The 25,982-nt window shown below is 37.0% G+C and overlaps 1 protein-coding gene and 1 long non-coding RNA gene across 4 annotated transcripts in view; one reads left to right on the forward strand and one right to left on the reverse strand.

The window, feature by feature from the left end:
- The first annotated feature begins 12,889 nt into the window (after positions 1-12,889).
- On the forward strand, positions 12,890-13,376 carry LOC141376176 (uncharacterized). The gene is made up of 2 exons (XR_012385558.1): positions 12,890-13,100; positions 13,174-13,376. It is a non-coding gene; the product is annotated as an uncharacterized lncRNA (long non-coding RNA).
- A 4,618-nt stretch (positions 13,377-17,994) lies between these two features.
- The window catches only part of sema5ba (sema domain, seven thrombospondin repeats (type 1 and type 1-like), transmembrane domain (TM) and short cytoplasmic domain, (semaphorin) 5Ba), a 273,644-nt gene continuing 265,656 nt past the window's right edge, over positions 17,995-25,982 (reverse strand). For all 3 annotated transcript variants that reach the window (XM_005167866.6, XM_679287.8, XM_073912922.1), the window contains one exon: positions 17,995-23,246. In XM_005167866.6, coding sequence (XP_005167923.1) covers positions 23,079-23,246 — 168 coding nt within the window. In that variant the 3' untranslated portion in view covers positions 17,995-23,078. The remainder of the gene's footprint in view (positions 23,247-25,982) is intronic.

Genomic DNA, 25,982 nt, shown 5'->3' on the forward strand with positions numbered 1-25,982 from the left:
CTGCCCTCAATTATTGATTGCAGTAAAAATAACCTCAGGGGGCTGTAATAAATTAATGTAATAAAAATTTAAAGGTTATAAAATAATTGCAATTCAAAACAATATTTAATTTCCATGTAAAATTACTTCACAAATAAATGACTTTTTTTTTTGTGCTGTTGCCTCATAGCAAAAAGGTCGCTGATTCAAGTAGAGCTTGCACGTTCTCCCCATGTTCGCGTGGGTTTCCTCTAGAAACATGCACAAGAGGTGAATCAAATGAATTAAATTGGCTGTATGTATGTGAATGAAAATGAATATTTCCCAGTTCTGGGTTGCAGCTGGAAGGGCATCTGCTGTGTAAAACATATGCTGGATAAGTTGGCGGCTCATTCCGCTGTAGCGAACCCTTGTGAATAAAGAGAGTAAGCCAATGGAAAAAGAATGAATGAATGAAGAGGGGAGATCAGAATTTTTAGCTGCATAAATGTTTTTTTATACTTAAATAAAGCAATGTATGGAAGATACACTTAAAAAAAACATATAAATATACAAATTATTCAATAAATAAAAATCACTTACACTTTAGTTCAGATGACTTAAAAAAAAACTTATTTGTTTTTATGATAAGAGAATCTTTATAATTACTAATTCAAGTTATTGTCAAAGAAGAACACATACAATTCATGCAGTAATGTAAATTCAGTTTTTAATATAAATGGGCAGTGGAATATTTTACATCTTAGTATTTTTTGGCTTGTTTAGTTGTAAATGCCTTGCAACCCTGCCCTCAATTATCGATTAATAAAATAATTACAATTCAATACAATTTTTAATGTCCATGTAAATTGTTTTAAATAAGAGGGGAACTCCAAATTTTTAGCTACAAAGAAATGTATTATTATACCCAAATAAGGCAATTTATGTGAGATACAAAAAAAAAAAACTAAATAAAATACACATTTTATTTAATAAATAAATATTACTTACACTTAGGTCCAGATGATTAAAAAAAGACACCAGTTTTTGCCAGACTCATCTCACAAGGAAACTTACGTATTTTATGTTTTGTCAGTTTAGTGGCTAATTCGTACAAATTCGTACGAGTTTAGTCGTGCGAAATTGTACGATTTTAAAAAGGAGGTGTGGCACCTAACCCCACCCCTAAACCCAACCGTCATTGGGTGATAAGCAAATTGTACTAAATTGTACGAATTTGAACGTATAAATTCATACGATTCAGCCAATAAATCAAAAAGTTACAAATTACCGTGAGATTGTGTTGGTTTATATATATGTGGGTAAGTGTGTGTGTGTGTGTGTGTGTGTGTGTGTGTGTGTGTATGTATACATTATATTTTTATATTTTAACGAATGGGCAGTGGAATATTTAAAGGTTATAAATTAGTTGTAATTCAAAACAATATTTAAAGTCTATGTAAATTTACTTGCCAAAAAAATGATTTAAATATTACAATTGCTAAGATTTCTGTGTGTGTGTGTTGCAGTTACTTAAAGGAAACATGATTGCGGTGAGCAGCAGATGGCTGGCAGGGATGTGCGCAACATGGTCACAGAGGCATTACCAGCCGTCTCGCTCCAGGCCCGACTGCGATAGCCCACTGAACGAGAAGGAAGGCGCGGAACCCACACTTTGAGTAAATCAATAGCATAGTCCAAGCAAACATAATGGAGCTTGATGATAATCAGAGAGCATGTTTGGATGGGGACTCTACTTGGCTTGGTCCTCATCAAGGTGAGTCAGTTTGCTTCCAGGAACAGACGGGCCATGCAGCGAGCAGACGGCGTGTTTGGATTCAGTTGTGCAGCTCTAATGTGCAGAGACGTGGCTAAACCAAAGCAGCATGTCTCGAGACTTCAAGCAATTAAGAGATCCAGGCAAGCGGAAACGCAGCGGTCAGGAAAAGTGACGGACTCTTTGATCACGCACTCCTCTTGTTTTAATCCCACAACACCTCTGCTCTGACAGGCATGCTCTGCTGGTGAAGGACACTGACTGGAGGTAAAGCAGACTGGATATGTGCGTTCCAGTAGAACAACTGGCAGGATAAACTCCCATGAAGCACTTGCTGATTTAATGTGCACATTAATCATGTGTGTCAGATCAAGCAGAGTCATCTTTATTTATATATCGCTTTATACTGTTTATACAGTTTCAAACGCTGATTCGTGGTAATAAATGGGATAATAACAGAACCAGTGATGCAAACTTCATCAAAAATGAGGCAAATTTAAATTCTGCTATGAAACTGCTCTTTAAAAATGTCATTATTCAGATCAGTTCTGTTGATTTTGACCAGTTAGTCAACCAATAGACGAATTAGCGGTTTGTACCGTAAGCTCTAGCATTTACAGCAAGAAATGACATCTGATGCGGTACAGAGTTTGTTGTTGTCTTAGAGATAAATTATTTTGATTACATATTATATATATATATATATATATATATATATGTGTGTGTGTGTGTGTGTGTGTGTATATGTATATATATATATATATATATATATATATATATATATATATATATATATATATATRTGTGTGTGTGTGTRTATATACACACACACACACACACACACACATACATATATATATATATATAATATACATAATGCTTTCAGCATATTAAAACAGCTTGTCACCCAGTGATAAGCACAGTTATTTAGTTTGTCTGACAGGTTCATTTGCAAAAGCACCCTCCCAATGGATATTAGATAAGACGAAATGGCTAAGCATCCAGCCCCAAATATACAACTATATCATTGAAACACCAAGTGATTTTACAAGTGAGAAGTTAAAAGCCTACAAGTCTTTTGAATGCCTACAATTTTGTTCTGTGAGGTCATGTGCAAGAAATAATGTTCCATGATTACCAGATTCAAAACTTCGTAGTACTAAAAACTGAGGTTCTGCCTAGCCAAACACAAGGAAAGAAGATGGAACTATACAAGGCCTGGGTAATCATCAACGAGGAAAACAACTGCATTCTGACAGAGAACTGCACCTGTATGGCAGGGTTTGTGAAATTAGATTTTTACATTTCATTCTAAGCATTCAGTTTCCGCAGTTTAATTCACCATATCGAATTTGGCATCCTACCGCACAACACGACATATTTGCTATTGCAAACGGTCGTTTTTTGCAACCTGGAACCCGTGTGACGTCATGTGTGATGTAGGTTGGTAATTCCATTATAAACAAAATGTCTCCCAGAAATATCATGTACATTGCTCAGTCAGAATTTCGGATGCCAAATTTAGCACCAAAATTCCCAAATTCAGTGTCTGAAAATCTGTACTGACAGGATTCTGCTTGGTCTTAAAGCATTTTTCAAATGTGTTATTTTCACAATTTATTTTGGTATAGCAGTCAAAACAGGACAAATGAACTCATGTATGGGACAAATTCTGGACCTAAGTGGTGGGTATTTCGAATCACCTGAACCCCCCCGGCAACAAACCTGAGTTACTCCCTACCGGTACACAAAACAGGCTGCCTGTGTGCAGATACAATCGTTTTAAGAAAACTTTTTTTTTTTTTTTTACCTACATCAATTAGACTTTTAAAGATATCTTTTTTCCTTAAATATTTGTGTTAATTTGTGTTATGTCTGTTTTGTTCAGTGTATGCAAATGAGAGCCTATGGTCCAAGACAAATTACCCCACTGAGGACAACAAACTTATTAAGTATCACTGACTTACTGTAAATGTCAAATTTAGAGGTGGAAAAAATGGAAAAGAAAAACGTATGCTTGCTTTTTGGATTTAAGTAAACATATATTATATTTTTCATGATTCTGTCATGTCATATTATATGCTTTGTTGACAAATTTCTTAAACAGCCATGCCATGGATGTAAAACGCTTTAACTTTGAGTGGAAAAATCACAGTATATGAAAACATACATTTGCATAAACAACACTAAAAAGAAAATAGCATCATTATTCAAAGGATTTCAAAGCTTTGAATCAATAGAACCAACTGCTTTTCAAAATGGTTCACTGTTTTGAAGCCCAAACACCATGCGCTATGGAGACCCGCTGGTCAACAATGCAACAAATATTGCATAAATTAGACACATTTCTTGGTCATTATTTGGAAATGTGAATCAAGATCTAAATTTCTGTTTAATCCTCAATAAAAATAGAGTTTGGAGCTTTAATTCATTATGGCATTAATCCTGTAACTAACATTGATAAAAAAAAAAAACGCTAAAGTTAATCAATTATAAGTTGTTCATTAACAAACAACTAAACAGTGTTGAATAATCTTAAGTTAATGTTGATTCAGTTCAGTTCAATAACAGTGCAGATGTAGCAAATTTTCCACTATAAAGCAGCTGTATGGAAGATGCCATCATCAGTTTTTGTTCTCAAATGATAGTCAGTGTAGTCTGAAGTATTATATTGCTGAATATTAAAAGCTTAGTTCAGCCAAAGTGAAAATTCTGTCATCATTGATTCCTGCTCATGTGAAATTAGTTTAAAAAAATCAATTCTGAGATATTTCTGCCTCTCCACTGGAAGTCTATTCACTCAAAAAAAGATAACAGTAATAAAGCCATTTGAACTGAGCAGTTTAATACAAATCTTCCAAAGAAACGACAATAATGAACAGATTATCTTTAGGCTGTTATTCATATATAAACATTGCCTTTTATGATTAATGGCTCAATCAGACTTTAAAGTCTTTGTGGAATAGTCTTAATTTATCCAACCAAGCTTGATCTGAATGGAATTTCAGGCTTTACAGGGGTGATGTTGACCTTTTTCTGACTAATGGAGTGGACAGGAGGATGTAAACACTTGTTGAGATTGGAACTGGAAAGCTCTACGCATGTGCAACGGTGTAGAAATGGAGTGTTGACACAGAAGTGGAATGAGCTGAGTCATAAATGGCTGTCATGTTATTCTAAAATTTCCTTTCCTCTTGTGAAGTGGAGCAGAACAACATCCCATCAGTCCTTTCCTCAAACTCTCAGTCACAGACAGCTTGTCTTGGCCGTGCGAATGGGCAATTTTACTGTTTGATAAAAATAAACTGTGTAGCACAAAGCCTCATGTGCTGTTGTCTCTTAATTAGAAATTGAAACAGATAAATATTAAAAGGATAGTTCATCCAAAAATGAAAATATAATCTCTCTTAAATTGTTTCAAATCTGAGTCCTTTTATTCATTAGGGGTCGCCACAGTGGAATGAACCACCAACTTATCCAGTACATGTTTTACTAAGCGAATGCCCTTCTAGCCACAACCCAGCACTAGGAAACATCCACACACACCCATTCATACACATACACTACGGCCAATTTAATCCCTTCAATTCACCTATACCGCATGTCTTTGGACTGTGGAGGGAAACCAGAGCACCGGGAAAAAATCCAGGTGAACTTGGGGAGAACATGCAAACTCCACACAGAAATGCCAGCTGACCTAACTAAGACTCTTGGTGTGAGGTGACAGTGCTAATCACTGAGCCACAGTGTCTCTCAACCACAGAACATTTATATTTAAATTCATAACAAATGACAAAATAAATTAATTTTATCTTTTCAAAGAGGGAGAACAGAAGACTGAGGAGCCACACTGTTGCTTTTTCCTGTTTTACTTGTGGATTTCTGTTCAAAAGGTTATGATTTTTGGAGCATTGCTGTATTATTTGATACTTTCCCCAATTTTCTCTACTTTAGTGGGTTACATGTAATATTTTTATATAGGAGGTTACTGTAAAAATTTAACCCAAAGAAACAAGTATGTTAGCTTATAGATATAGATGTTGTGACCCATAATAGCCTGTTTCCACTGAGTGGTATGGTACTGTATGGTTAGGGAAGCTTTTATGACTGTTTCCGCTGTCAAAAGGTACTAAAAAGCAAACCGTACCCTACCACTTTTTGGGTACTATTTGTAAAAGATACCTAGCATGACAAAATTGTACCAGAAGGCAGAGCTACATGCGCAGCTGACTGCTAATGGTTTACAGAGAAGCATCACTAGCGTGTGGAACAAGCCAGGAGTATGAGCATTTTTAAATACATTATACCGTAATACTATAAACTGCACATAAATTAGCATGCCATGGTCAACCCGATCTCAAACCTTGATGTCTGAGACCTTGTTGTCATCTTGATGAACAGCCACGAAGCCAAGAAGAACAAAATCTGCCGTGTCCTGTTGATTTACGATTGAACTCGTACGAACTCAAAATTAGCCACTAAACTGGCAAAACGGAAAATACTTACATTTTCTTGTGAAATTTGGCTGGTTATTCACTTTCTCCAGAGAGCTTGCATGCACTCGCCACACGTCTATATTTGAAATAACGAACTTCTTGAGTTGATGATAATAACTAAAATAATAAATAGTATAATAATAATAATAGTAATAATAGAAATAACTGAAGTGCTTCTGACATCCGATTCTATCAGAAATGGTTAAATGCGAGCGTGAAGTGAAGCAGAAGCCGGGAAATTACAAAAGAGCAAATGATCCTTTTTCAGCAACCTAAAACATAAACAAACTGCCATAACTATTATCATCACCTTTTGGACCATTTTGAACTCAGAATAACAATTACTTTTAAAAAGAGGTTACATGTGCTGGTGAAGATTAAAGATACAGATGAAAGGTTTGCACTAACTGTGGGCTATATGTTGCGTGTTGTTTTTGAACCCAAATAAGGACTAAATGTATGTTGTGCGTCATTTTTCTGTAATTTAGTAACATTTCAGAAACTGTTAGAGTCTGTATGTGTTCATACATGTTGCATTTATTTATTTTATATAGTTGCAGACGTTACAGTAGGCTCAGTAGGTCATTGATCTGCAGTTATAATCAAATCATGTTCATAGAAAGGTAATGAACAATTACACACAAGTATTTGTGTATAAAGCATCTGTTTTGTAAGAAGTGCTTCTCATATGATAAATTAACTTCCTGTACAGCTTTACTTTGACATTTGACATGAGCGAGAATGATGTTGACTGAAACTTTCTGTTATACACCCCTTCTGATACCCTTTTGGCAGTGGAAATGCTAGCCTGATAAATGTCCCATAATAAGCCGTACTGTACCGTACCGTATCACTAAATACAACCTGTATATGAAACCCAGCAAGGGCCCATTATAAATCTATGTAAGCAGTTTGTGGCTGATTGGCAAAGATTTAATATGCATAATGTGCATGGTGACATTGGGCTGGCAATGTGCACATACAGCTGACATGCAAATCATTCATTCGATGTAAAAAAGGCTGGGTTCCACACAATTGTTTAAAGTTGTCCTGACACAAATCAATTAAGTTAACATAATTGTTTTTACAAAATGAAGTAGATTTAACATAAATTGATTGTTGAGGTCACAAACGGCAAGATTTGGATGTTTATTTGAGGTTTATATCTTCTAAACACAGATTTGTCACTTTTTTGGAGCTGATACTAAGATCTAAACATCTAACAACTAACATCTAAACTGACATCGAAACATTTTCACGGGACCTTTCCTAATCTATTTTGCTTTGGGTTAGGATGCTTATTTTTCATTATCATTTGCACGTATGACAATGTGTTACTGAAGAAGACACATCTTGCATAATTAAGCGTAATGATTAATCACTTATCTGATTTTTAACTCAAAACACAATCAATCAATGGAAACCGTAGACATATGAATTCCTAATTCAAACATTTTGCATGCAGCTCCTTCTGCTTGGTGGTCTGGGAGGCTGAAGCGCTGCATGTGTAACAGCGTGTCTAATGGACATCTGGTTATTGTTTTACTGGTCAGGCAGCAGTGCTGATCTATATGAGTTGGATGAAGCCCAGCGGGTCAGGACTGATGACTCTGATCTGCTCAGTCGTAAGAGTGCTGAATGGAAATGGCTGGAGATGTCAGAGGTCAGTGGCACCATTAACCTGTCCTTGCTGAAGTGCAGAGCGGAGCTGCCAAACAGCTGTTCACCCGTACCTCTGGAGCACCTGTGAGATGTCAATTCATAATTCATCATGCAGCTCATTATCCTGAGTGACTTACTGGATATGAAACAGACACCTGCCGGACCAGACAACAGGTATTGGTGAGTTACAGTGATTTTTAAACAAGTATTAATTTATTTAATTTGATTTGAATGGGAGATGAGACTCTGGTTGATTTAATGCACGTTAATCTCAAAAACACACCCATAACTCATTAAGAAAATGTGCACAACCCTGTTAGATCATGTGCCAGGGCGCAAAGTGTATTTTTCCATCCTTAAGATAGCAAAAATGGGTTCAGACATGCCCTTAATGCTTTTGCTCCCTACCGCTTTAGACTTTGCGCCTAGATTGTTAAAATAGAGCCCAATGAGTTCTGTTGACTTCAGTCTCATCTCGTGGTTTGCCCCTGGAATCACATTCTGGCCAAAATATACCACTACCTATTAAAGGAGCAGATGTTCAGGCTTCAGACAAAAATGCATTCAGCAGCATCCCAGACACACACAGCACATTTCCTGAAGGGACTTTCACAAGGAGCCAGCTTCATTTAAACACTGACTGATGTTCTGCTATCTGTCTCCCTTTTCTCTTGTTTTAAAGTTTCTTGTTAGGACTGTTTTCTTTCTTTTTGGGGGCTTTCAAAATGTTCTGAGCAATTTATACTTCACAGATTCGAAAAGAAAAGCTTGCAGTGTGTTTCCTGATAGGAAAGCCGTCAGGCTATAAAATAAATTCACATGTCACTTGTTCCTCTCGTTCGCTGATGTGCAGAAGCGTTCTCAAACAATTTTAATCACACATGTTTGAATAAAGTTTTTGCTGAGAGTAAATGCCACCTCTTCTTATAATGAAACTTTTCTTTCTTGAAAAATGTACGCCAGAACTGTTCTAGTCACAAACAATAGATTTTTAGGGTTTTACAAAATCAGGATCAAGTATTTCAAATAAAACAGTAAAGTTTTGTTAAATAATTGGCCCAATAAGTGGAGGATGGTCAAATAGAGTTTTTTATGTGTATAATGGGATTCTGGGTTTGATTTTTGTCCTATTCATTTTCTCTGGGCAGAGCATATAATAGAAGCTCCATTTAGCTCCAAAGCGTATTGGCTTAGTGAGGTAATTTAACATCATTTGGCCTGCTCCTGCTTTCATTAATGTGAATACACTGGAGGCAAAAGGACCCTTTATCACTGACCAATTATGGCCACCCACCCATTCTTTAATGTCACGTCCAAAAAAAAAAAAAAGGTAAACACATTGCTCAGTCATATCTGAACCACTGAAATGACTTTGAGAAGAGGAGCAGACTGGAATACTGGATGTGACAACTGATTGCAAAAAAAAAATCTTATTTTTTTCCCATCGTGTGATTCATCTGCACATTGTATTGCAAAAACTTGATTAAAAAAAATAATCATGATATATTCAGTATAGGTGATCTGTGTTTTGTTCAACAAACCTGAAATTTTATGCCTCAGTTATGTCCAACGATGTTTATTTTATAGAATGTATACTCAGGTCCATGAACGTCCAATTTATGAGTGGATAAATTGTTCTTCCAGTGTTGGCGTGGGTTTTCTCCGAGTGCTCCCCTACAGTCCAAAGACATGAGGTATAGGTGAACTGAATAAACTAAAATTGGCCGTTGTGTATGTGTATGGATGTTTCCCAGTACTGGGTTGCAGCTGGAAGGGCATCCGCTGTGTAAAACATACTGAAATAGTTGGTGGTTCATTCTGCTGTGGCGACTCCTTATGAATAAAGGGACTAAGCGGAAGGAAAATGAATGAATGAAAATGAAGTTTGCTAATTTTAACAAATGTTGAGGGAGTGACATCAATTTTTTACATCTTAGGGCCTACTCACACTATGCCATCCGTACCGTGCCCAGGCCCGTTTCCCAGATCATTTGAGAAGTGTGAGTGCGCTGAATCGGGCTCAAGCATGGTTCACTTGGCAAGCCCTGGCCCGGTTGGTAGAGGTGTGCCTGAGCGCGGTTCACTTGGGCTTTGGCACGGTACGCTTGTGTGTGAGTGCAAAACGCGCCAAAGCCCGAAAGACGTGACTTTTAAGGGGCTGTTTCATATTGATTTATTAATCATTCTTACTGTTCAGTGAACGCAAACTGCCGTAATTTATGGTGGCGGATCTGTTCGGCGAAATATCTGACTGCATGTCACCGCATCCCTAAGCACTGTTCGGCAAAATATTTGACTGCATGTCACTGCATAATAAACGACTGAAACGATATAACTAGAGAAATCTCCACTGTGCTGCTGAGTGAGAGAGCGTTTGTCACTGAACAGCGCAGCAGCGATGACGTAAGCGTGCCGAGGCCCATTTGTGGTGTGAGTGCGGGCCGTCAGGGGAGACGGGAGGGGGGACAAGCGTGCTTTGGCCCGGTTCGAGGCAACTGTACCTAGTGTGAGTACGGCCTTATTGTTTCAGACTACCGCAAACAATCTTATTATAGTTTATAGATTCAGTTCACAACAATAACACCTTCAGTCTTTGAGCTTCCTGAAATATGAACATGAATGCATTGAGTCTACTTCATTTTGCATGTATTTGACAATACTGCTAACAGTACAGCATATGTGAACACATATCAAGTCACTACTTCCTAAATGCACAAGTAGTGTAACAATAAAAGTGTCACAATGAGAAAAATAGTTCTAAAATGCTTTTCAAGCAAACACTCATTTTTCTTTTTGTTCCTCTGGAATATGACAGGTTTTGTGAGCTCATCCTTGTTTAAGTTTCCTGTATGCGGAAGAGATGCGATCAATGACATCTGGTTGCAGATGATATCAATCATATCAGAGCATCTGTTATTTCAGTTCGCAGAGCGTCTGGTTTCCTCCGAGAATAAAGAGGGTTTTCTGTGCGGTTAAGGAGAGCTGTTTATGGCTCTGAGATCCACTCAGACTGTGCTTTGCTCATCTTGTAAGCATGCAAACAGTCTCTCCAGGTGTCCCCTTGGAGCCCAAACACCAAAACAATTTCAGCTTTGCTCACAAACATCATTTGAGTGATGTTTATTGGATGTGTCCCACTGTGTTCTTCACAGAGATCATGCGTCTTATAGCAGGACGTGCAGTAGTAGTAGGATGTGTCTGGGTGCAATTTTACCACAGTGAGCCAGGACAGGCTTTACAAACTTAATATTCTCAGCTCTGAAATTGTGCATCTGCTGGGCGTTTTAGACATTGTGAACTTTGTTACGAGTAGTTATAGTGTGTGTGGTGTTTGTCTTTTTTTCTCAATTATTCGCAGGTGCAGTGGATTACGGCGGATGGTGGCTGGCCCTTGGATTGGCGGCGGCATTTAAAACACTATGTGTTTTAACGTGTATTCATTGGCTCCCCACTCGCTCTCGATTCCCCGCAGATTATTCTTTGTGGAGATGTTGCTATTTTGAACAATGAAATTGTTACTGATGTCTCTTATTGGCATTTTGTGAGATGCCAATGTGAAGTTTTACATTTAAACCAGAGAAATCCGGTTTTCTGTCTTCCTCTTAGAGCATGGTGAGGAAGTTTGGTGCTGTTCATTATTTTCTTATTTATTTTCCAGGGAAGTTTTCTCTAATTTAGTTTGTTTGGCTTATTGTCATATTTTAACCCCTCCAGATGTTATTTTGCACCTTATTTTCTGTAAATAAATAATACTTTTCTTGTTAATTCTCAGGGGTTTGTGTTTTGGTTTATATATTGGGGAGAGAGAGCACAGGGGCACTTATGTTTTTCATCCCTGTTATCTTGTTACGTTTTTGAATAAACTTCTTTTTGATTAAGGATTTGTAATTTAATTCATAACAATTTAAACAGAAAAAATCTTGAAGGAAGGGGCGCTATGGACATTTTTAAAAGTAAGATTCTTATAGGATACTTTCACAAGCTTCTTATGAGTCTTTTCATTTGTTAAAAAAAATAAAGTTTTCGCTTGGCCACCGCGTATCACATCATATTTAGCCTATATTCAAAGCTTCTGAGATATTAGAATTAAGCCTTGAGTGTTGGTCATCATAATGTATGAAGTCATTGGCCTAAAATCTTTTGGTAACACACCAAATAACTGTGTAGAGTTATGAGTTAGTAGAACATTTCACTTTCACTGCACAATCAGGAAAGAAAGATATTTTTGAAAGGCATCTTTGAAGGAAAAAAAATAAAAAATTAATAAATAAATAATAATAACAATAAATATATATATATATATATATATATATATATATATATATATATATATATATATATATATATATATACATACATACATACATACATACATACATATATATATATATATATATATATATATATATATATATATATATATATATATATATATATATATATATATATATATATACATACATACATACATACATACATACATACATACATACATACACACACACACACATACAACAATTGCAACAAGCACCTCTTGCTGGCCATAAAATTAAGTACAAACACCTCACAATGTTTTCCAAAGATGTTTATTAATGCTCCATATCCTAAACCTGTTAATTAAGAACCCTTAATGTAATTGGTTCCCTCTCCTTAAAGTTAATTATTTGGTGACTTTTACGGTATTCTTTGATGGTAAGTTTAAAGACTGGTAATGAATGTCTTCTACTACTAAAAGGAGTACAAATAATAACTGTTCATTAAATATGTAAAAATATAGACGTAATGCTTGAAAATAACAAAACAGAAAAGATAAATAGGTAGGAAGTTTCATAATGCTAAATGTTGGTAGCAAAGGTGACACCCCAGGTTTACAGAAATGTTTTACCCAGTTATTATGCAGCCAATGAAATTGACCCATTTAAACCGGAAACTGTGGTCTGAATCACGCGCAATTTACGTTTAGGTATATTTGACTCATTTGGCCTTCCATATTCGCGCCGCGCTATTCTCGTCATTCGCGCTGCAGGAAGTCTATTCCCCCATTTGCATTGACTTTACATCGCGCTTGACGCTTCTTCCTCGTCTGGTGTGAACACAGCATAATACTTCACGCCAGCAAACTCTGACATCAAATGTGTATATATCAGATTAAAAAAAAAGATTTATGTCATATAATTGTCACACGAGAGGTCAACGCTTTACAGCAGGTAAGTGTAGCAGTTGCATTTTGCTCTGCAGTTAACACTCTCTGCTGACAGAAGCACAAATTGATTCCACAAGGTTTGCAGAAGCGTCCACAGAAGCATCAGTCTCGCTCACCACAGATTCAGACTGTACCTCCAGCATCCACTTGAGTCCTGGCCAGCCGCCCGCGGGGCACTCAAGGGAGGACAGCGCTGCTCATCTGTCAGTGGCGGTCTGTCAGCAGAGAGCGGTTGATGGATGGAGTCTGCTGCTCGTCAATAAAACACACTTTGAAATGATTGCAGTGTTGTGTGTTGAGCAGGGCCTCCCGAAGCGCAGCGGGGTCCAGCTTTCACCTTCCGTCTCAATGTGCTGCCCCACTAGACTCAGAGGCCAGATTCAGATAAGTTTACCTTTTTTTTATTGTTGAGGAACAGTAGGTTATGTATTGTTTTGCAATGGAGAGATGACATTATTCACTGTGTGGCTAGAAAAAGTTATTGACTCACTCTCAAGTCATTCCAAACGAGTAAAACTTATACTACAGGGATGTTGAAAGCTTGATTCTGATTGGCTAATGGACTTTGTTAGACAATTGAAGTTAAACTAACAGCTATTTTTTTTCAGGCAGGTCTTAAATGACATGTGTTTGATATAATTTTACATATTTCACATCTACAACAGTCAAACATCACATCAAAACAACAAAAGCCCTAACTGTGACTAGCAGTAATACAAGACCTGACAAATGTTTTAAAATGCAACACTCTGAAGAGTGTCATTAGATGAGGTAACCCCAGTGTAAGCTGAATAATCCACTCTGTTGAATTAATGTTGAAAAATAACGCACACCTGCAGTCTAACAAGCCACTTCATCACATAACCATCTCAGGTATGTCTTATTTTTCCAAATCCATGTTCTAGACAACTAGAAGGACTCATTCACAGTTAAATCTCTTGTAAATAACGCACAAGAACCATTAAAAACCCAGTTTGTTTACCAAAGAGGATGAAAACTAGTTTGCTTGCTGTTATACAGTAAATTACTTTACTTTTCTGCTGCAAATAAATGTCATACATCATATGTTGGGTTTCTAATTAAAATGTTGATGGTCCATTTGAGTATTAGTAGACTGTCTGCTTAATATCTGCTGATTCTGCTCCTTCAACATTTAACTGACTATAAGAAACATGCAAGTGCACGTCAACACTAACCCTAACCTTAAACCTAACCTAACAGTTTACTTATAATCTAATGAGAATTAGTTGTACTGTAACTTCTATTTAACAAACAAACCATCAAAATAAAGTGATCAAAAAACACATTAATCCACTTAAGATGTGTTAACCTACTGGTGGCGTAGGGTTAGTTGATCAGATTTATGTGCTTTTGGAAGCTTTAAAAACAAGAACAAAACCCAAAACCATTAAATGTCATAAATAAAATGTAAAACATCCCATTCTGTGTTTGTCTGACGAAAAAGAAATCTTCTACACCAATGATGGCTTGAGGGTGAGTAAATGATGGGGTCATTTTCATTTATAAAAGAGCACCAATTTCCAAACCTTTTACCTGACAATGGAGAATGGCAAAAAATGCTCAGATTTTTAAAAAAAACTAGGCCTATAATGTGTGTTTGCTAGAACCTGACATGTTCTTTTGAGAGAAAAAAAATGGATCACCTTCAATTATTCCTTAATATAGCATTGTATTATGATTTTCTTTTTAAATGTCACTGGACAAATAGATGATTGCAACATGTTTTAATTTCTTTATAAAGTGGTTAAAATAAGTTTAAAATAATATTGCAACAACATTCTTTTATTATACAACCTGAAAAAAAAAAAAAAAAAAAAAAAAAAGAAAGACGGAAACTGAGGTGTGTGAGAAATTTCATTTTGGGGTGAACTATCACTTTAAGTATACCTCGACATCCATCCATTCTTAAACACATTCATAGAAATAAGTGATGTATTATTAGGAAGAAAATTCTGTTCTATTAATAACTAAAAATAGTTTTTTCAAACCAAAAATAAAAGACGTAAGTGAAAGAACCACTTCTAAAGGGCACCTATTTCACCCCTTTTTCAAGATTTAATATGTGTTTTGTGTCTCCAGAATGTGTCTGTAAAGTTTCAGCAAAAAAAAGAAAAAAACCCATCAGATTATTTATTATAGCTTTCAGAATATTGGAATTTTTAGCTCTGAACACTATGTAGCTGTCTTTGTTGCCTGGGCCTTTAATGCTAAGTCTCCTTGCCCACCATTCCCACATGCCTGTCAGAGTGTGCCTTAATTTCTGTCTCGTTAGCGTCAGATAAACAGCACAGTGACAGACATGAAGGAAGCAGATCTCATGTAACGTTTGTGAGAAATATTGCAGTAATAACTTTATTCTGCTGTATGGATATCGATTATGTTGAAATGAATTATAATTATAATTATAATTATAATGAAAATTTCCCTTCATGTAGTGTGTAACACAGCTATAAGTGAAGTAAAGTATCCAGCTAAGGCTTAAATCTGTAAGAGTACAGTGTTTAAAACGGTTGATTCATCTATAAAAGAGTCGACTCATAGTGCTTCAAACGAGTCGCCTTGATACCGAGTCATTAGGTGTTTCGCCATGACGTACGAATGAAACCAAGTTATTCACGTGCACGCGCAAACCCGGGAGATTTCAAACCTGAGGCCCCGCCCTCTGACGCAGTAACGCAGACACACACACACACACACACACACACACACACACACACACACACACAAACACACACACACACACACAAACATGCCGGTCGATTGAAGTCACACTGCAGATGGATATATTGAGTCTCTACCCAAAGATGAAACCTCAGCATAATAGCCAAGCAGTTGGAAACTACTGGAAACTTCTGCAAACTACATGCTACAAAGAATACTTCATCAGCGTTTGTTAAAGGAAGGATCAGTAAAGAGTAACTTACTGATGGACGTCAGGATGGATTTTTCTTCCTCCATTTCTCAAGTGTAAGTACGTGCGATTAAAGTTGCCTCGTTTACTCTAGCTTGCAAATGTATTTAGTTGTGATTTGTTACTTGTAACCGCGTGTACTGTATCAGGTTAACTCGCTTTATTCTCATATCAGGTGCAAAGCCACGTTTAAAACGCGACGCGTGCTGCTTTGTTTACGGAGCTCCGTGGAGGAGGAGTAGTGTGTGTATCTGTTTGTGTGTGGTTGTCGTCCGGAGCAGGGTTAAGTGCGTGTGTGTGTGTGTGTGCAATATGTGTGTGTGTGTCTGTGAAAAGAGCAGAGTGAGAAGCTAGGAGATCTCCTCGACAGTTTTTGGAGTTTTTGCTCAATAAAATAGTTAGCCGTCTGTATTTTCAAGTCCATGGACTGTATTTACATTCACCCACTGGCAGCTAAAATCCACGCCTACACTATCGAGCGTGTATGCACTGTGATTACTTTTATATTGCTGATTAGCTGTTTGGCTTTTCACTCTGACTGAAGGCAGTCGACCAATCGCGACAGACTGTCATTGGTCCAATCAGCACAGATTAGCTTCGCACTAAGGAGGGGTTTGGGAACAAATGAATCACTGGACGATTCATACGGGAGTCGCTGGGATAATTAGGTAAAAATAAATGCAGATTATAAGACCACGAAAATGTTTTTTGACCTTGTATGCATATTAGACTGTTGTTGGAGACCCTTACAACCAAGATATGACCCTATTTCATGTATAATATGGGCTCTTTAATGTACAAAATAAACCTGATTTAACGTCCGCAACCCGGGATTGAAGTGTCTTTTATAATTGTACTGACATGCAGCTGTGAGAATAAAGACGAAAAAATCGCTGTAATTCGTTAAAAACATGCACTGTTTTAACATATTAAACTTGTAAAGCTCATTCCTGATCACATTTGATGATGATTGATGATCACAGGGAGCTCAACAGATCATTTAATCCCCGTTTCTTTGTGCACGTCCTGTCTTATTGATACGATTATATGCGCCATTACGGAGACATATTAATACATGGCTGTCAATCAAGTCAGTGGGCGTGGAAACCGCACTCCTGTCACGTTACGGTCAATCTCAAAATGTGAGAGGTTTGGATCCTATTTTAATGTCAGAAAAAAAAAATTATTATGTTTCTATTACTCCAGTATGACTGTGGACACACTATACACAGTTCTGTTCAAACAGCTTCCAAAAGATGATTTTCATCATAGGTGCCCTTTAAGACGCTAACATTTTTCTGTAAAACTTTTTTAAAACTAGAAAGATTCATTCCCATTGATTTCATCCACGTGAACCAAAACCATTTTCTCCTTTTGTGTTCCACAGAAGAAAGCCTGGTTTGAAACTTCCCATGGGTGAGCAGATAATTGCAGAATTTTGGGCGAACTACTCCTTTGAATGAACCAACGGCAAAACTGTTGAAACTAGGTTTATCGATCATCCCAAAATCCATTCAAAAAAGACACTTTTGCCGGTTCCTATTGACTTTCATTCATGCAAAACTGCAGAGCGGCTTCTTTAAAAACGAGCAGTGAATAAACTCCACACACTTGCTGGCTACATTTTAGACCAGCACTGCCAACTTCATTATTTATGCCTTGCATGTTTTGAGTGAAAAGGGCACACACACTGTATCATGTCAAAGACCAACATCCATTTTGTCTCTTAGGAGGGATTTTGTGAAGGGAAAAAGGTGCACAAGTGTTGTCAGCATTTAGTTCCAATTTCCCTCAGCCTGCCAAGCAAATCCCAACACGTCCAAATGGTAGCGTATGATAGCCGACCTGACATTGGATTGAAAAACATGACAATTTGAAAACGCTTACCTTTCACTCCCGCCAGGGTGACCTAGATTGATGCAGTCTGGGAGTAGATGGGAGAAGGACGAAACGGCTCAGGGTCAAAGCAGGTTGGCATCAAGGTTTATTATCTTTTACAATGTACAATATACAAAAATATAGAGTACCAAAAATTCACAGTGTCTAAAAGGCAGTGATTACAGTCTACATCGCATATCTAACCACCAGGTCAGTTGCATAGAAGGGCACCAAGCCTTGCAGGGATGGAGCTCCTCATTGCGTGGTCTGGCTTTATGCATGTTCAATAGCAGAGAGACCCCTTTCAAAACCACACTTACACAGAGCAGCCGCACTTGACCAACGTATATTATCCGCTCAGGAACACAGGAGCGAATGTGGGGATTTAGTTTGACCTTGTAACTTTCAATATGAGCTTAGAGTCTTACCTATTCTTTATTTCTGTTCATGCGCACAGTGGAGTCCAAAAAGCCTTTGAAAAGTCAATTTAGTCAGGATAATTTACTTCAGGCTGATTTTGATAACAAATCTGATATTTTGTCATTATTTCTAAACAAGTAAAAGACAGAAATATTTATGTTTGTTATGATGTATTTAAACAATATACATACCCCCAACCCCCAATACATTAGAATGTGATATCATTATAAATTGCTTAAATTCCATGGGACAGGCTCTACAATTATTTAAGTAATACTTAACCGACTGTTACCAGTTTGTAAATATAAACAGACAGCTTTCGCAAGTCAGCCCAGTAAAGTATGGGGTGCATCAAGGATCAGTTTTAGGCCCTTTGCTGTTTACAATATACAAGCTACCCCTGGGAAACATTATTAGAAGACATGGGATCAGCTTTCACTGCTATGCAGATGATACTCAATTATTTATTTCAACTAAACCTGATGAGGCATCTGAGCTGTCTAACTGAGTGTATTAAAGATGTTAAAGACTGGATGACCAACAATTTTCTTCTCACAGAATTATTATTTAATGGGCCTAAATGCTGTACACAGCAGATCTCACAACTCGACCTACAAGTAGAGGGATACAAACTTAGCATTAGCTCTACTGTAAAAGATCCGGGTGTCATATTAGACAGCTATCTAACTTTTGAAAATCATATCTCCCATGAAACAAAAAACACCGTCTTCCATCTGAGAAACAGCGATATGTTACCAAGTATGCAATCCATCTCAGATGCAGAAAAGCTAGTCCATGCTTTTATGACTTCTAGGCTGGATTACTGTGATGCTCTATTTGCTGGCTGCCCAGCATCCTCTATTAACAAACTTCAGCTAGTACAAAATGCTGAAGCCTGAGTTCTACCCAGGTCTAGAAAATATGATCATATCACCCCAATTTTATCCTCCTTACACTGGCTGCCTGTTAAGTTTCGTATTGATTTTAAAATATTGCTTATTACTTATAAAGATTTAAATAATTTAGCTCCTGTTTATCTAACCAACCTTATGTCTTGCTACAATCCAACCTGCTCTTTAAGATCTCAAAACTCAGGGCTTCTGGTAATACCTAGAGTAGCAAAGACTACTAAAGGAGGTCGAGTCTTTTCATTAATGGCTCCTAAACTCTGGAATACACTTCCTAATAATGTCCAAGGCTCAGACACACTCTCTCAGTTCAAAACTAGATTAAAGACCTATCTTTTTAGTAAAGCATACACACATTGGATCACATAACTATGATGCATGAGTGCGCTCCATACAGGTGAGTAGGCTTGACAAACCACCAGTAGGACACACTCCTTCTGTCTTAATGCATCCGACATTTTGCTAGAAATGTTCTTCTGTGTAAAAAAGTATGACTATCATGCAATTTTAACTTGATTTACTATATAAACCCATTAAAAAGCAATTCAGTGTAACTAGTTTTTATACCCAGTAATCTTTTTTAGGCATATTTCATGCAAGAATCATTTGCTTTGACCCAATCTACATGGTAGAAGAACTATAGAAATAAAGATGAACTGACTTGAATTTGATGATATATTAAAATTTTTGTATGGATTTAGTGGAGCCTCAACATTCTTGAAGATGAATTTATATTCATTTAAATTATTAAACTTTAAATTTGTACGTGGATACATGTGTGAATGATGATAAAACTACATTTATGCTATATTAAATACCTTTTATCAATTTAATTGCATGTGTATGCCAAGCTGTCTTTGACCCATGTATAGAAAAAGGTTTCTTTTGTTTACTTTTTCATTCAAATTATATCTATAATATAACTTAGGATTGAAATTTAATCAAATAATAACAATAAAAATGCAAAAATAGTAACATTTGTAGTAATGCTCTTAGACTTTTGGACCCCTCTGTAAGAAAAGTTCTGGTCACACTTTACAATAAGGTTTTATTAGTTAATGTATTAACTAAGAATGAGCAATACCTGTACAGCATTTATTAACGACATTTCAACATTTACTAATGCATTATTCACATTCAAAGTTAATGAATGTAATAATGCATATAATTAATAATTGGTCAATGCACCAAGAACTAACAATGAACACCTTAATCTGAATAAATACTATAATAAATGTATTGTTTGATCATGTTAGTAGATGCAATAACAAATTCTACTTTATTGTAAAGTGTTACCAAAGTTCATAAAGTATGGTGTCATTTTCCATTGTAAAGACTTGGTATGCAAGCAACAAAACTTAACATTAAGAAGAAAAAAAAGGAAATATAGATTCAAACAGAACATCTTTAAGATAACAAAAGAGCCAACAACATTTAAAACAATTAGAGACGTGTAATTTGTCATGCAAACTGTAAAAAAAAATAAATTCATATGAATTATGCACATAAGAATAAAAATAAAAGCGCTCCCTAATCTTTTTGTAGGGCCTCTAATGAATAATCTTTAAAGTTATCGATCAGCGTTGGCTCTCTGCATTTCACTCAATCTCTGAACACTGACAGGCTCCATCCCCACATGATCCCTACAGTTGGTTTATTTACACAGCTGCTGCACATATTATTTTACAACTATAAGGCGTTTAAAAAAACAAAACAATGTTAGCTTTACAATATACATGTACATTACACTAACCTTTGTGTGGGACATGACTAATTTACAGCCAGTGGACTCATGCTTGGTGAAAAACATGGCTGGCATGGCATTCATTAAACAGGCGTGATAAAACAGCTTAGTGTCGTTTCCGATGCCCTTTAGGAACCAAGCATACCATAAATACTACATCCCAACGAGAGCTGATGTACATCTGCATCTGGAATGTGGGCGCAATTCCACCAGGAAGCCAAAGAACATAGTCCCATACTAAAATCGTAGCCCTATTTACATTTCTGGAGATCGTGAATTATGTAGCCAGAAGTACGTATGGCTGCATTTCGCTTTTATTATGAACGCTACGGGGCGATATGACGCCGTTCCTTTTCGTGCTTACCAGCTAACCGCTTAACTCCATATGGACAGCTTTCCCGCTGTTACCAGTATGTCCAGTTATCATGCCATGTACGTTGGTGGACTTGACATGCAGAGAGATGACCACGATAACGGGGTTCGAGTATGGTGAAGAAAGGTTCCAGAAAGCGAGTAAGATAAAAACTGTAACCAAAAAATAAAGTAAACAAAAAAATAACAGAGTGAGAATGTGGTAAAACATGGTAAAAATCAGACGAAGGCTTTTCTTTTTCTGAATGCTTTTTAAAACTGTCGGTTGGGTCTAGGGAAGTAGGTGGGCGCGTCAATCTGTACTTTATAAAATACTATTGGTTGGGTTTAGGGAAGAAGGAGGGTGGGTCAGTCAATTCAGTCAGTCAAACAATCAGTCACCAGCGGGCTCTGGTGGATTTATGAGAGAAAACACCAGGCTCAAATGGCACTCGCGAGAGAAATTTGAGATCTGAAAAAGCATACACATCGGCCTCTGGTGGATTCGCAAAAACAAAAACTACAAAAAAATGTAGCTCCTGGAACATATTTGATGGTCTCCAGAAATGTATATAGAGGTACGTTTTCAGAATGAGCCTGGGTTGAAAAAAACAGATATTTGTTTTCAGATTTTACGAATATATAATGCGTATGCATTGGTGTACGCCTTTGCTCATATCTCTGACGAATGTTTAGGGATACGTCATCTGGAAACAATAATAAAAAACAATATATGAAATGTTCAGTATGTTTGAACTGATATCTTAAATAAACTCTATTGTCCGTCTATTCTACAACTGGTGAACAATTCCCTCTTTAATATAACGATAGAAAACAAGTGCCAAGCTAATCAGTATTTCCTATATGTCTTTTCTCTTTTTTTATAATAAAATATAGTCCGTCTTGGTTTGAACCCAGCCATATTTAATATGACCATCGGGACGTACAGTAACAGAGTAGAACATGTTTGCTTCAGACTCAAGCATATTCCACGTTGGTGCAATATTCCTCAAAATCCCATGCATTCGCAAGTACAAAAGGCGTTTTCAGGGAAAGAATGACAGCATTCTTCTTGCCTAACGTGCTGAAAAATCTATATATCGCTTCTGAACAGCATCCTATTTTAAGCAGTATTTTCATCGTGAGCTCATATCCACCCAGGAGACACATCGATCCCGTAACTCGTCCTCTTTTGTCAGAGATTTGCCCTTCAAAGGTCGGAAGTCAGTGGGAAGTCCTTAAATTTGCATCCAAAGGTAAAACGAATCCACCGTCCGCACCAAACCTAATAATGTCACAATTGATTGCACTCTTTTGTCTATTCTTTTCCTTTAGTTTTGAAAAAGAACTGCCACGGTGCGACATATTGCATGCCTGTAATGGATATTGTTGCACGGGAGGGATGTCGCCGCAATTTGGTCTTCCCGCCTGTAGCTTCAGCAGAATCTCCTTCTATTAGCAAGAGTTTTACAGAGATCAATCAAGACTTGGGTTTATGAAGTCAGTGTGCAGCTACACAATCTTTAAAAAGTGCCGTTTGAAACCTTTCCCCCAATCGGAGACACCGTAAGGCATGACTTAGTTGACGTGGTCCTTGGGAAAGGAGCTTAGGGGGAAAAAAATCTGCTGGAATGTTGGAACGAGCACCTCATCGAGTGCGAAATGTTTGGGTCGGAAAAGTGGAGGGTTTTGGGAAGAGATGTCCGGACGTCCTTAGGAGCTCCTGATAGGATGTGCACTGTACGTGTCTCAGCTGTGGTTATAGGTTCTGCAGGGCGAGGGTGAGGAGTCCGGCCGGTAGTCGTATTTGCCCAGTCCTGTGGGGTAGTACGTGGTGGTGTAGACGTTGGTCTGCTGAAGCGGTGAAGGGAAGTAGTTTGTCCTCTCGTCTGGCAGGAGATTGTTCTTATTCAGAGTCTACAGAGGAAAAAACAAACAAAGAAGAAGGTTACGTGAGCTGAGAGGCTGAGGAGAGCTAACCATTAATCTTTGAGATAAAAACACAGCTGATCTTACAGGCACAGGCACAACCTCTTATGATCTCTAGAATTCTTAAAGAACAGAATATGAGAAATGTTGAGAAGCACAAAACATGATGTTATTATATCTTTAGGAAACACTTCAGGTTAACATGTGTAGACTTTTATAAAGGGCAAGGACGATGGGTTTCTTTAATACAGCAGATGTATAGTTCACAAAAAAACTATGACAATAACATCATAGAAGAATGGTATGACAGAATTTTTTTGTTGTTGTTTGTATCCAGATGATAAATTCCAAAATCACTGACAGTCACTTAGAATCCATCATGCTTTAAAGTCTGGGACACCCACCAAGCTAACATCAAAGATCTAGCAAAAAAAAAACTGACTGTGTTGACTGACTGTCACCTCGCATTGGCTGCATCCGATCCTGAAAAATTCAGTATAATTATAAATTCAGTAAAATATTTAGATGAATTAATCTTTATTTCTATAGTGCTTGTAGATTGTGTCAAAGCAGCTTAACATAAGTTCTATTAAACTGAAACCATGTCAGTTTAGTTTTCAGAGTTGAAGTTCAGTTTAGTTCAGTTCAGTGTGGTTTAGCTAACTGCTAAAAGTCCAAACACTGAAAAGAAAATCCATCGATGCGCAGCTCCACATGTCCCAAAGTCCCAAATTCTTAAATTCCAAGCTGCATGTGAACACAGTGAAACATATTCTGCGCTTGTATGGGACGACGCGTCTTTCCAAACATCCATGTAGCAGTAGTCTGTATTGTTAATACACAAAGAGAAACTGAAACTAGTGCTGCACACATACAACCCGTAAATAAAGCAGTGTTTACCATATTCACAGTACTTCTCAAGCTCCAAATAGGTGTTTTCTCATACAAATATGTCTAATATTCAGATAAATTATATTACTTGCAAATATTTAACAAATATGATGAAGTGTGAGACTGTTTCTTTGTGTTCCCTCATGACTTGCATCGTTTGCTTAGTTTTGTAAATTTATATTTTGTTGTAGTGTTCTGATTTATACACTGTAAAAAAGTTGGCAACTTAAAATTTTAAGACTCAACTTTACTTACTTGATTTTTTACTCAACTTAAATCGAGCCAAGTGCAGTACTTGGGTTGAAAGTTGAGTCAACTCAAAACAGCTCTGCAGCAAGTTGCCTTATACTATTTTCAGTTGAGTCAACTTTTGCTCTATTTGCTTTCACACCTGCCTTATTTAGTATGGTTGAATCGCACTAGAGTTTGTTTTCCCTCTTGGTGCGGTTTGTTTGGGCAGGTGTGAATGTAGCAATCATACTTGAGTGCACACCAAAAGCAAACCAAAAAAGCGTACCTTTTAAATGAACCCTGGAGTGGTTTGTTTGTGATGAAATTATGATCCAAACTAGAACAGACCCAATCGGAAAAGTACTGCACCTTTTTGGACTAATCCAGCTGCCGTAGGCCGATGTGCTGTGCGTTATGGAATGTGAAGGAAAATATTTGTTGACAGCGCTTTGCCAATAATTTTAAACGGAGAGAGAAAAAAAATACCTGATGGATCGTTGGTAATATTTCCATAAGATGACCATGTCACAGTTTAGCTAAATTAATTCACGTTTCCACCTGAAGTGACGTGTGATGCACCTTCACCGTTTGTGATGCATTAAAAATAGTTTTTTCAGTCACAGCTGCGCTTCATTTTTTAAATGTATAGCTTATCTAAAGTGATGTATACAAACTATGTCTAAAGCGTCATTTTGTATTTGCCGGTTAGTTTACTTGCAGGAGTGTGGCATTTACCCCGCACGTGAATTTTGACCAATCGAAAAGCAGTTTAGGAAATATGTTCAACAACATCTGGCCAATGAGTGATGTGGATTTTGTCACATGACTGCATTTTTGTACTTTTCAACTGGTTCGGACCAAAGCAATCAGTGTGGTGTGAAAAGGACCCAAAGATGGCAGAAAATGCTACAATGTGTCATTTATTGCCCTTGGTCCAGATGAAATGAAGCAAACTACAGATGTGAAAGCTGACGACCGATACTAATTCTGAATGCTGAATTGTAGAAACTTACTGTACATAAGCAGATAGTGAATGGCATCATAGGTTGCTACAGCCCCAAGGCTGCACTTGTAGTCTCACCCTCAAACATCCATTGACCACTAACTGTACATCAGATGCAAATAGAATACGATATTGGGAACGCTTTAGGAGTTATGAAATCTTCATATAATTGGATGCACTCTACAGTATTTTCTGTGTGATTTCTGTACTTGTAGTTTGCATGAGAACAAAGCGAACACAACAACAAACCCCATCAGATAAGAACTTCAACAATTAGTGCGTATCACCAGTTCTCTTATTGTTTTCAGAAGTACTATCTGTGTAGTTTGCTCTTGATCTTTTAGTCTGAACACTTAAAGATATTCATTTGAAACTTTATAGTACTTTATATTTATTTGTATTATGCAAGGGTAAATTAAAACCTTCTAAGATATTTGAAAAATAAAAATAAACAATGAATGAACAAAAAATATATATAATGAATAAAACTTTGTATCATGCCCCCAGTCTAACAAATCATGATAACACTTTACAATAACAGTCCATAATTAACAATGTGTTAATAGGTAAATGAAACATTGCTTCATTATGAACTAATT

Source organism: Danio rerio, chromosome 9, assembly GCF_049306965.1.
Source record: "Danio rerio strain Tuebingen ecotype United States chromosome 9, GRCz12tu, whole genome shotgun sequence".
NCBI lineage: Eukaryota > Metazoa > Chordata > Actinopteri > Cypriniformes > Danionidae > Danio > Danio rerio.